This window comes from Peromyscus eremicus, chromosome 2, assembly GCF_949786415.1.
Source record: "Peromyscus eremicus chromosome 2, PerEre_H2_v1, whole genome shotgun sequence".
In the NCBI taxonomy this organism is placed as follows: domain Eukaryota; kingdom Metazoa; phylum Chordata; class Mammalia; order Rodentia; family Cricetidae; genus Peromyscus; species Peromyscus eremicus.
In genome coordinates this window covers 162,157,088-162,169,842 of record NC_081417.1, presented here as the reverse complement: position 1 = coordinate 162,169,842, position 12,755 = coordinate 162,157,088, and the positions used below count along the sequence as shown (strand labels likewise).

Sequence of the window (12,755 nt, the reverse complement as noted above, 5' to 3'; positions counted from 1 at the left end):
CTAGTAGGGCTGAATGGAGCCCAGAGGGATATGGTGAGACTTGGTGGGATGGGTTGAGACCTGGAGGGTAATAGAGTGTTCCAGTAGAATTTGGAAGGGTCTATTGAGTCCTGGAGGGGCCCAAGGGCCCTAGTGAAGTCTGGAGGAAACCAGTGGGATCCAGTGGGGTCTATAGAGCCCTGAGGGGCCTGATAAAATTTGCTAGAGACTAGCAGAGCTTGGTGGCGTTTGGTTGCTGGTGCCATGAAAAGCTGGAAAGGCTTGATAAAGCCTGGAAGACCTGACAGGGCCTAGTGAGGCCTCACACCTACCCAGAGCATCTTACTCACAGGGAGACAGACACCTATCCAGATATGCAGGCAGAGAATGACCAGGTTCTCACTGTTGCACCCCCACAGGGTCACCCGCCGCTCTGAGGAGAGGCCCTTCCAAGTATGCAGGGTAGTCTCACACTGACCTAGATTTCTCCTCACAGTGATGACAACCCTGTCCCTATTGGAGTTTGGCTGCTCGTGCAGAGTCACAACACAAAGGTAGAAACAGCCCAGAGGCATCAGCCTAATGAGCTCTTCCTCCTTGCTACAGCAAAGTGCTTTCATTCTGATTAAAAAGCCGGGCCCTATTATTTGGGGACCAGTCTTTTTTGCTAATTAGTCCCAGTGAACTCAAGTTTCTTTCTCAGGGACCAACTCCTTCCCAAGCATCAGTGGGTGCCAGCTTCAGGCACACGGGGTTCAGCCCAGGCTGAGAAAGAACACACACACCCTTGAATAAACACAGTTACATACACTGAATGGCAAACAAGGACATGCTTGCATGCTGACACCGACACAGACCCACACTTGGGCATAGAGATGTACAGATCCATCGAGAGATATAGATAAAGGTACACTCACCAAGACACGTGGATGCACACAAAACTAATCACACAGATGGACATAGTGGTGCCTTCTTGCACACTGACTCTCACACCCAGGGAAACACTCGCAGATACATCAGCACACCCACACATGCTCAGTCTCACGCTGGCAAATACACTCACAAATTGACTCCCTCAGACTCTCAAGCACAAGCAGTCACATCCGGCACTCATGCACACCCACCTGGATGTGCTCCACCCCCTGCCAGCACACACATCCACGTGGGCTTCACAGGCATATACAGTGGCACACCCTGACAACATGCAGTCACTTTAAAAAAAAATCACATGTGACACCTTATAAAGAAAAACAACCCCACGTGTGTTTGTGGGCCTGGCAAGCCCAGCTGCGGAGGCTGGTAGTTCAGGGTACCTGATGTCCTGTACCTTCTCTCCTCAGCAGCCTCTGGGGAAGTTTTAGATTCCTTCTAACTTTCAGATGTGAATTTGGTTGATGATGAGAGCTGACTTTGAGTGGCACCTATAATCAGTGTTCAATTACCTATGCTGGGGAGGAAGGAGCGTGGGCTGCATCCTCCGTACCGAGCTGTGTGGGTCGGTGCGCTGTTCTGGATTTTCCTGTGATGTTTCCATGGGTCTAGAGGGGACTTGTGCTCAGCAAGTGGAGCTGCCCATGGACTCTGGGTGGCGACTGTCCCAACAGGCCCCGGACAAGCCATTATCATTCTTCCCACCTGCTCCCAGCAGGGTGAGCATCAGTCTCACCTCCTGATTGGCTATGCTCAGTCTGGTCTTTCTCTACACAGCCCCAGCTGAAGATGAGAAGTTTCCAAAGGGCATCTATATGGGAGATAAACAGGGGGAGTGGAAATGTCAACAGAGCAAAAGCCAAGGGCTAAAGCCTAGCAATCGGTTCCCAGAATGACACCCAGGGAAGGCCAGACATAAGGAGATTTGCTTGGCTGTGCCCAGGTGGAGGGCAAGCAGGTGTATGTTCAACTCTGAAGGACTAGAGAATTGTAGTATTTGGGAAGGGCAGAGCAGACCCTGCACTCTAGGGGAAGACCCCTCTCTTCTGCCTTATGTAGCCTCCCAGAGCCTGAGGCCTCTTTGATTCACAGGCCTCAGGAGTCAGATGACTACCTGGATTTGAGTCAGTTCTAATGTGGAGAGGCCCCAGATCTGGGAGCAGATGTTCTCATCACCTTTTGTACCTTTTGTGTTCTTAGAGTCTCAGCTTCATTGTGGGCAAGTCTTCAAGGGCGTTTTGCAAGATGGGGTGGTGCTGGTGCTGGTGGCTGGATCCCTTGCCATGAAAGGGGGCTCTTAGGTTACCATCCAGGAGGTGCCTGAGCTAGAAGCAGCCATCTCCAACACATAGTGGGCACCGTCCTTCTGGAATGTAGATAAACAATGCGCTTGAGCTGGCCCAGAAGGCTTCTGGGGTCCTTTCCAGGTTCAGATGAACTCTTTACAACCAAGGTTGTCCCCATCCAGTGGGCATAGAGGTGGCCCTGGGCAGAGCCCTCTTGCTGCCCCACTGTCAGCTGACTGCTCTGCTCTCTCTCCTCAGCTCCATGTCCATCCGCTGGCCCGGCCGCTCTCTCGGAAGCCATGCCTGGATACTCATAGCCATGCTGCAGCTTGCAGTCGACTTCCCGTCCTGTGACTCGTTAGGCTCAGGGCCTGAGTTCCGGCTCCTGTCTCGTCCACAGAGGCCCCAGCGGCTGTGGAGTCTGCGAAGCGGACCCCCAACAAGGCTACCAACACCAGCCTGGAGTCCCCGTGCTGCCCGGGCCGAACGTGCCCATGGGTCCATACAGATGCAGACTCCCCGTGCTCGGAGGGCCCACAGGCCCAGGGACCAGGTGGCCACCCTCGGACCCAAAGGGGGACTCACCAAGCCCCCTGCTGCCACGGGATCCAGTCCTTCCCTCACCTCTGCGTCGGCCTCATCCTCCATGGTGGCTGCTGGCACTGCAGAGCATCAGAGCCTCGTAAGGCGGAGTAGGAGGCACACGCTTGATGCAGAGTTCAATGATTTCGACTTTCGTGGCGGCAGGCCCACGACAGAGACAGAATTTATAGCCTGGGGGCCCACAGGGGACGAGGAAGCCCTAGAATCCAACACTTTCCCCGGTGGCTTCGGCCCCACCACGGTCTCCATCTTGCAAACACGGAAGACAACTGTGGCCACCACCACCACGACGGCCAGCACGGCCACCACCATGACATTGCAGACTAAGGGGGTCACCGAGTCCCTAGATCCCTGGAAAAGGACCCCTGTTGGGGTTAGCACAACAGAGCCTTCCACCAGTCCCAGCAACAATGGGAAAGACATCCAGCCCCCAAGGATCTTGGGGGAGACCTCAGGTAGGAGACCTCTTTGTATTTCTGCTCTGGCTTGAGGAGAGGCAGGATGCAGGGTGGTTTGGAACAGGGAGATGCTGAAATGTTCCCAGGTGTGTAGTATAAACAGTGGCAGAAGGAGAAGAGCTGAGCTTGGACTCCGAGGAGAGATAGGCTGCCATGTGGAACACAGTGACTTTGGTGTCTACCTACATGCTTATATCCAGGCTACAGTCTCCGGGGCACACCACACACCAATGTTAAGGACCATGTGATCTTCAAAACCTTCAGGGTGTTAGCCCTTTGAGGCTGGTTCATTGCTAGATGGAGCTTGGCCCGAGGTTAGGAATGACCTTGAATAGCAGGACAGACTAAGGGCAGATAAAGGGAAGAACTGCCTGTGTTGCTAACTGAAGCTCTGCAGATGGGTTCGTCTTTTCCCTCAGGGAGGAGCTGGGGGAGGGCATCTGGAGGTGGGGACAAGATCCATGGCTTCGGCTCTCTGGCCCTGCAGTCTTCTCAGGCCTCGTGGACAGTTGCAGCTCCTTGGCTTGAGACATCTCCTTCTGAGCGACTATGGGTTCTGTTCATCTTTTGTGCCTCATTCTCTAATATCTGCAACAGGAGTAGCCCTGGCCACGTCCCAGGCCAGGATTTGTCCCTATGCCAGCAGCATGGGAGAGGGAGCTGGCAGTTAGTCCTCTCCCACCATCCCCAGCATGGCCCATGGTGACATGGAAGTTCACAAAGGCGTGTGGGCAGCACCCCTCACAAACGGCAGCCCTTGCTGATGCCCTCTAGTCCGGAGAAGCTCTGTGGGTGTCAGTAAGAATGGCTGGTGGTGAGCAGTGGCCTCTTCCAGACTGAAGTCTCAGACTAGGGGGGGGGCAGCTCCTGAGGTCCACTTTGGGGCAGTTGGTATGGCATCCCTGCACCTGGCTGTGCATCCTCCGACCTTGGGCAGTCAGACATGGGCTAGCAGTTGGACAGATTTTCACGGGGTACACGCCCTTTGTCCTTCAGTCACCGACAACATCCTTCCTGCCCTGAAGGGCAGAACCCACTGGTTTTATCCTGCAGCACCTTGGTCCTCATGGGTAGTTCACCTCTAAAAACAGAGCTAGTCTTATACCATGCCAACGCCAAGGGCAACACTAAGCCTGGGAAGGAGACCTAGGGCTGCATAGGCGTCTGTCCCACAGCCTCCCCGGGGAATCCACAGTGTTGAAGTGGGGACAGGGCCGTGGAGGAGGGGTGCATGGCTGTTCATCTCAGGGCCAGACGCCTGCAAGCAATTCCCATAGCATCTGTTTTAGCTTCTACCGACTCATCAGCCATAATCATAATGGAATTTGGCGCTTCTCTCACTGACTGTCACCTCCCCTGAATACGTCACTTACTGTATAGACACGGATGAGGAAACAAGTTCCCATTTGTCCCAAATTACATCTGCTATTACGAACGCTAAATGCCTGGGACAGCACTGTGAGGCTTAGCAAATTAACTCACGGTACATCGGCTGTTGCTAATCCAACCCGACAGATGCTTATCTCCGAAAAGATTTATGGTTCTTCATAATATAATCTGCTGCTAGATTAATTTGTTTAGCAAAACAGATTTAGAAGAGGGAAAATATGTGTGTTTGCTTCGAATGCAGAGAAATGTAAATTCTGGCAACGATGCCAGCCTGCAGGAGAGGGAGGGCCTCTGAGCTGGCCTGCTTGGGGGCTGGACAGTGGTGGCTCAGTGAGAGAAGAGATGCTTGAGAGGACGTCCATAACCAGACTCCCTGCAGTCCTGCTCTCAGCAGAAGCAGTTCATGTTAGACCCTGGAGAGAGCTGCATTGGCACTGAAGATGGAATACTTTCTTGCATGACTGAGGAAGGGCCGTATAGTTTCCTAACCCTTGGTTACAATATCATATGGAATCTGAGGCAGTAGGGGTGCTGTAGAGAATCTCCTAGCTGTGGCCTGTGGAGTCCTACTTGACTGCAGCAAGGAGCAGGTGGTGAGGGCTGCCTGTCTGCCTGATTCTGCCCTCTGTTTTATATGGCTGTGTCTCCCTGGGCAAGGTCTCTTCTCACAAAGTCATTTTTTTCATCTGAAAACTTGAAGCTGGAAACTTGTCCTGCATACCTGCTGTGCAGGTTCCATGATCAGTGCTGAGAACAGGGTCTAGCTCTGGCAAAGAAAGCCCCATGCCTACCTGCTGTTTTTATACCCAGCTAGAGTAGCCAGAGGATGTGTTTGACCATGTCAGAGGCAGGATCGCTCGGCAGAGATTGGAGAATCTGGTCATCTTACCCAGCTCCTATTGGTAGCATCCTGAAACCTGGAACTGGGATTCCATGAAGTCAGTTCTGTTCTCCACTGATCTTTGGAATCTAGTTTAGGAATTCAGGGTTTTAGTTTGGTTGCTTCTGTGTAGGACAATTTAGGAAGGGTAGGTTACATTTTTCTGTGTGTCTGTCTGAGGTCCAGGTATTCCTATTGGTAATGTGGTGGGGGGTGGGCTCTGGAGTTACTCAGGGTCTGGAATTACAAAGAGTAGCTGCTGGAATTTCCAGAGAGCTCCACTCTCAGGAGTCAGATTACAGGTGAAATGACTAGGAAGTGTCTCTGGATTTTAGAGTAATGAGCTTGGGCAACATGTTCATCCTCTCCATGCCTCCATGGAAACTTACGTTGTAAGATTAAAGTACATAGTTCCCCTTCATGAGCTTAGGGTCTGGCACCTCATAGCTGTTTAGTATGTGTTTGTCGATGTTAATGTAAGTATGAGGATGGTGATGGTGATGGTGATAGTGTTGAAGATGGAGATGACAGTAATGGCGGCAATGATAGTATCCATGGTTATGATGATGATGATGATGATGATAGTGAGGTGATAGTGGTGGTACAGATAGTGATGGGGAGATGATGATGATGATGTAGACACTGGTAATTCTGGTCACGCTGGGGATGGTCATTCTAGTGAACTTAGTGATCCTGGTAATGGTGGTACTAACAATATTGGTTGTGATGCTGCTGAAGAAACTGGTGATGTTGGTGATTGTACTGATGGGATGGTAATGGTAGTAGTGCTGCTGCTGATGGTGGAGATAGTGGTGATGGTAATGATTGTGGTGATGGTGATGATTGTGGTGATAGTGATGATAGTTTGATGGTAGTGGTGTTGGTGATGATGTTATTGATGGTGATGACAGGATGATGATGGTGTTAGTGGTGATAGAAAGTTGAGGATAGTGATGGAGTTGGTGATGGAATTGATGGCAATGATGGTGGGGATGATTGATGATGATGAAGCTAATGGTAACAGTTATGGTGATGGTAAAGGGGATGATAGTTGTAGAGTTCATCATGGTGGAGGTGGTGATAGAGGTGATGTGATGGTAATGATGGTGATGGTATCAATGTTATGAGTGGTGATGGTGCTGGTGCTGCTGCTGCTGCTGCTGGGGTGGGAACAGGAATGTAAATGACAACAACAACTTCATCTCACATCTTTGTGTTGATTGGCTGTTACCAGCTTTAAGGAATCCTGTAATGAAGTCCCTTGTCTCTGACCTTGATGCTGTCTGGAGAGGTGTCGATGCCTCTAGCCTGGAACTGCTTGGGATGGAAAATCACCTGGTACATAGCACAGAGGTGACAAGCTGCAGCCTTCCTTGAGTGCTGGCAGCAGAGGGACAAGTCATGTGGGTCAGCAGTTTGCCTGAGGTTGAAAGAGGAGGGATCCCTGCAGGGTGGCTTGGTCTGCCTCTCACAGCCCTCTCACTGGTCACGTTCCAAATCAGAAACCCAGGAGAAACAAAGTCCTTGCATGAGTTTTCATCTTAAACTCCTAAAGGAGTCCACAAGGAGGTCAACCAACAGATTTCTAGCTGGTGGACATGCTCACTTCAGGAATGCTTGGAAGGTGGGCATTTGACCAGCTGTGAAATTCATATCTCTCAGGAGGTGAGCCATCCAGGAGGGCAGCCAGGCCCGGAAGTCCCTATCTTCACTGAAGGTCTCTCTTTCTCGATTCTTCCCTTCCTGTGACTCCAGCCCCTGAGGATCTGATGGTGATGGCTTAGATGTCACTGGAGTACTTGTCTCATCATTTTTGCATTGCAATCCACTTATGTGTTTCCAGGGATCACCTCCAAGTTGCCTCATGCTTTTTACCGTTGAGGCCTTCAGTGCCTTCCAGCTGTGTCTTCTGTAAGCACCGGAGGTGGAGTAGTGTTGTTTTCTTTGTGCCTCAGTGGTCAGCTGGCCTGAGCAGGGGAATGGACCGGCTGATCCTGGGATAATGTCTAGTGACAGTGAAATATTCTCTAAATACTGGAGTTGGGGTGGGAGGAAACCAGAAGCACTTGCAGCCCGTGAGAGGCCAGTGAAATATTCTCTAAATACTGGAGTTGGGGTGGGAGGGAACCAGAAGCACTTGCAGCCCGTGAGAGGCCAGTGAAATATTCTCTAAATACTGGAGTTGGGGTGGGAGGAAACCAGAAGCACTTGCAGCCCGTGAGAGGCCAGTGAAATATTCTCTAAATACTGGAGTTGGGGTGGGAGGGAACCAGAAGCACTTGCAGCCCGTGAGAGGCCAGTGAAATATTCTCTAAATACTGGAGTTGGAGTGGGAGGGAACCAGAAGCACTTGCAGCCCGTGAGAGGCCAACTCTTTCTGTTGGGAGCCACCGTGGCAATTTGAACAGTGAGCCCCTTTTAATTAAGTTGCTGGGTGTTTGCTACCGGGAAGTGGATCTGTCCTTAATTTAATGACATCTGAAGCAAAATGGCTCATGAACTTCAAAAGTTTCGAGTGGCTTAATTGGGATAAAAGCACCAAAGAACAAAAGTGTATGAAGCTTCTCAACATCTTAAACTGTAGACCGAAGCTTCCAGAGCCTCTGTCTAGACTGTCCCAGTCAACAAGGTCCAGCAACATGCAAATGCTGTGGGGTTGGAAGACACTGTGCATAGTGTTTATGGTCACAGATGAGGGTGAGGGATGACCAGTAACCCCTGGTCCCACAGGGTCTGTGGGAACAAGACCCCTCTCTGCTTTTGCTGAGCGGAGCCCTGCTCACACCCAGGCGGAGGGAGACTCTTCTCAGCTCTCCTCTCCTGGGGAGGGCTCGGTTGGCCTTCTTTCATTTCCTGTAAGTGTGCTGCAGCCTTGCTTTACTGCACTCAGTGCCTCTTCAGCTCCTTTTGTCCCCCAGGGCCTTGTTCTCCTTCTGAGGGCACATCAGGAGCGGGAGGCTCTCAGAGACTGGCCCCACCCACTGCCCATCCTGAGCATAGGCTACCTGGGAGCTGCTGAGACTGACTCTCCCCAGCATTTCCCTTCCTGGGACCTGGAGAGCTGTCTCTGCTTATTGTCCTGCAGAGGGGTGGATGTGCAGCAGTGAGGGACCCGGCAGTCCTCCTGCCTAGAAACCAGTTTCCTCTGAGAGTGAGGCTGCTGGCTAAGTGGGGTTGGGGGAGTTGGGAGTCTCACAAGTGCACCCTGATGGATACATTGCAGTGCACATGTCACTGTATGCTGCATCCGTGACAACTCTGTGTAACACACATGTGACTGAACGTATGTATACATGGCTGTTACCTATGCCTGGGGGAGCCACCCTGAGCACTGAGCTTGGATATCAGACAGAATGCCATTTTTAGCATCATTATTCCTGGTGTAAGAAGGTCAGCTTTAGAGTCACTGGCTTCTTGATCACTCAGGCACCAAGCCGCCATCTACTCTTTTTAGTTGATGTAAAAGGCTATATCTCTGATAGGAGTGGGGCAGGGGCAGGAAAGCCTAGCCTTTTGCTCTCTTTCCAAGGGAATTGAAGATCCATTTGGAGAGTGAGACAGGTTGGGACACACCCCTACGTAAGGACAGCAGAGTTGTCATAAAGCCCCAACTCCATGAGTGACACTGGCAGTGCTGGGGCCAGAGGACAAGGAGACCACTGAAGTGGGAGGGGCCAGGCCAGGTTGTGGGAAGGTGGCACTGGTTGATGAGTGGAGTGGATACAGCCTCCCCAAACCTAGAGTCCTTGCTGGAAAAATTAATTCTGAAGACCACTGTTCCTCCACTGCTCTCTACTGCCCCTCCACTGCCCCTCCACTGTTCCTCCGCTGCCCCCATGCTCCTCTGCTGCCCCTCCACTGCCCCTCCACTGCCCGCCATGCCCCTCCACTGCTTCTCCTTTGAACTTACCCCCACCTACCCACCTCCAAACCCCAGTCCACAGTCAGTTGTCGTAATGAGCTGGATTGAGTGCTTGGCCATTGTGGAGAATGTTCTAGGGCTTTCAGTTTGGAGTGCCAAGCAGCTTCTCTCCTGGTGAACTCTTCTCTGCCCTTGAGCAGGAAGGTCCTGCCTTGAGGATGTCAGGTACCAGGTTTGAAAGGGGCTCCCTGATAGAATGTGATGTGCAGGCGGTATAAGTTTGTCACTCCTATCTTTACGGCAGGTAAGTTCCCAATGACGCTCCAGGGCTCCCCGCTTCTGTGGATTCTAGAGAGTCAGCCAAAATTGCAGCGGCTAAACTCCTGGAGGATGTGCCAGATGGTTGGATGCAGAGATAAGGCTGCATGCTTCTGCTCAGATGTGGATCAGCGAGTTCTGAAACCCAACACCTTGAGTTCTGTTGTAGCATGCAGCAGTCAGCTGTAATGGAGGGAGGAAGGTTCCTTTCCAGAAGTTTCTTGCAGCAGTGAGAGATAAGTTTGCCATGGGGGAGGTGTCTGGAGGGCAAGCTGAGGAGATCAAGCCAATCCTGGCAGGAGGAGAGCCTGCAGGTGAAGACTCAGCTGGGCCTCTGTCCATGGCAGCATCCCTATGTGTCCTTGGCTGCACTGTGTGACCTCGCTGGTCTTGTGGCTTCTTCGCTTGCACAATTGAAAAGTAACTTTCCTCTCCCAAGGTTGCTCTGGGACTGGGCTGTGTCAGTTGTGTGGACACTAGCACTGGGGCCAGTGGCCAGGCATGTACGATGCATCCACGGCTACCTCCCTGGGCTGCCCTGGGGTGTTTCAGTGTTGGAGGCTCAGAGTGGTACCAGCTCTGCCTTCTTCGTGACTCTCTCCAAAGTCAACATTATGGATGACTGTCTGTCTAAGGCTGTCCTGTCCCTCTCTTTTCTGTGGGGGTCCTCCAGACTTCAGGACCCCTCACCCTGGGCGACAGGCCCACCATTCCCCTGTGGTTTGTGAGAGCAGGCAGACCTAAGATTTGCATGTCAAACTCATGTTCTGTGGGGTAGGAAATGTCCCTGTCCTTCATATTGAAAGTTAGTCACGTGATGAACAGATGTCTTTTGTTCATCAGCACCATTGTCCAGTCTTAAGGTCCAGAGACAGTGTTTCTGTCACCCAGCCTGTGTGTGTGTGTGTGTGTGTGTGTGTGTGTGTGTGTGTGTGTGTGTGTGTGTGTGTTGGAGCTGATCTGACTCATCACTACTTTCTGGTGGTATGGACCAGATGTGTTCTCTTAAGCCCTGGAGGCTAGGGGCCTGATAATGGCTGAGGGCGGGCCATGCTATTTCTGGTGGCCCCAAGGGAGGATCTTCTGTGTCTCTGAGTTCCTGCAGCTCCAGGCCATTCTTGGATTGTGACTGTATTGCTGACTCCCACCTCCATCTTCCTAGGGTTATCATTCCTATACTCTTCTGTCTATCTTGTAAGGCCACCTGTCTTGGATTTGTGTCCACTTGGACAACCATCACACTCTCACGGCCAGCCACTTGACTACATTGCTTCTGTGGAGCCCTTTGTCTACATGAGGTCACACCCAGAGGTTCTAAATGGTAATTCATAGACAGAGAGAAAGGGCCCTGTCTGGCTGAACTGTTCAGGTCCTATGGTTTGGGAGCGTCAGGGTTTCTCTGCAGAGGTCATCTCCACACCATACCCTGCTCCAAATCCATCTGTGCTAGAGAGGACGGTGGGACCAAGGGGACATTGTGGGCTCCCCAGAGAGCCCTGAGACTAGAGTGGGTGCCCTCTTGGGAGATGAGGCTTGGGAAGGCAGGGTCTAGAGAAGATGAGGCCTGAAGAAGATTGGACCAGGCGGAGCCTGCCCTGGCACTGTCATGCAAAGCTGGGCAAGCTCAATGTCCAGGAAGCATCTCATTGCATGGGCCCTGCCCTCATGAACCTGTCCTCCACCCATGCAGGGGCTCGTCTCTTGAAGGAGTACTCCGGGCACCTGCAGGCTTGTGTGCATTGTGGTTATAGCGGATGCCAGTGATGCAGAGCCCCTGATCCCCGCATCTTCCCACCTAAAGCAGCAGGCATAAGAAACGAGAAATCTCCTGCTCTGCTTGTCAGGTGGGAGGAGAGGTAATGTGGGAAGGGAGAAAGATGCCTCAGAGATGTTTCTCTCTGAGCTAGCCATGCAGATGGACATGAAAGCTGCGGAGGAGGCAGCAGTGATACAGGGGTCAGGAGAGACAGAATAGCGCAGGACAAGGGAAAGCGCCCCAGCAGCAGAGGAGGCACCCCAGGTGTGGGAAGCAAGGAGTGGGCAGGGCCAAGACTGCAGAGGTGCCCAGTAGCTGACAGGAGAGCATAGGAATACAGTCAAAGTAAGATGGGGTTGGCCTAGGGTGATGGCTCAGTAGATCGGACACTATGGCACAAACCCGAGGACCCCTGTTCAAGTCCCCAGGACCCATGTAAAGCTGTGCTTGTTGCATGTGTCTATAATGTCATAATCCTATAGCAAGATGGGAGGCAGAAACAGACGAATTCCTGGAGGCTCCTAGGTCAGCTAGACTGGTGTACGCAGCAGTCAGCAAGAGACCCTGTCTCAAATATGATGGAAGGACCAATGCGTTTGTCCCCTGACCACAGCAAGTGTACTCACACTTCAAACATGCACACTCAAGCCACACATACACTCACGCACATAAAGTAAGTGCACACTCAAGCCACACATACACTCACGCACATAAAGTAAGTCTGACGGGGTCACAGGGTGATTGGCAGCGGCTCTGGGAGTACCTTGGTGTTCTATGGACAGTTGCAGAAGGACGATGAGGCAGTGACTGGAGCCAGAGGGAGGTGATGACCAGAATCCAGGCAGGAGGTGCTGGCAGCCATCTTGCAGAGATGAGGCTGCATTGGCACGTTTCTGTTCCAAGGCCTTGTGGATGACTCCAATGTGGATGGTGAGAAAAAGATCAGTCTAGAACGTTTCCCAAGTCTGAAGTCTAAGAAACTCTTGTCTTCTGTGGGATGGAGTATCTTTAACTAGCCAAACAAAACATGATGGACAGCGGCCTGGAGCAGACAGTCAACCATGCCTTTCTGCAGTTACATTAAGCAGCTTTATTAGAACTGTGTATTGGTCAGCTTCCGGTCACTGTAACAAATGCCTGAGGTAGTTCAACTTAAGAAGATGAAAGGTTTTTTTGAAGGCGTTATGCTATGGCTGGTTGTTGATTTGGCCCTGTGGCAGCTTGGAACATTTGTGTGAAGCGTGGGTGGAGGAGGGCTGTTCATTGTGTGTCTTGGCGTGATGCACTAGAAGCA

General features: G+C 51.8%; 1 protein-coding gene across 1 annotated transcript in view; it reads left to right on the top strand.

Annotated features, from left to right (window-relative positions):
- Positions 1–12,755, top strand: part of Ajap1 (adherens junctions associated protein 1) — a 92,139-nt gene that overhangs the window by 27,075 nt on the left and 52,309 nt on the right. Inside the window, exon 3 of the mRNA XM_059255930.1 lies at positions 2,454–3,253. Within this exon, the coding sequence (XP_059111913.1) occupies positions 2,454–3,253 (800 nt within the window). The remainder of the gene's footprint in view (positions 1–2,453; positions 3,254–12,755) is intronic.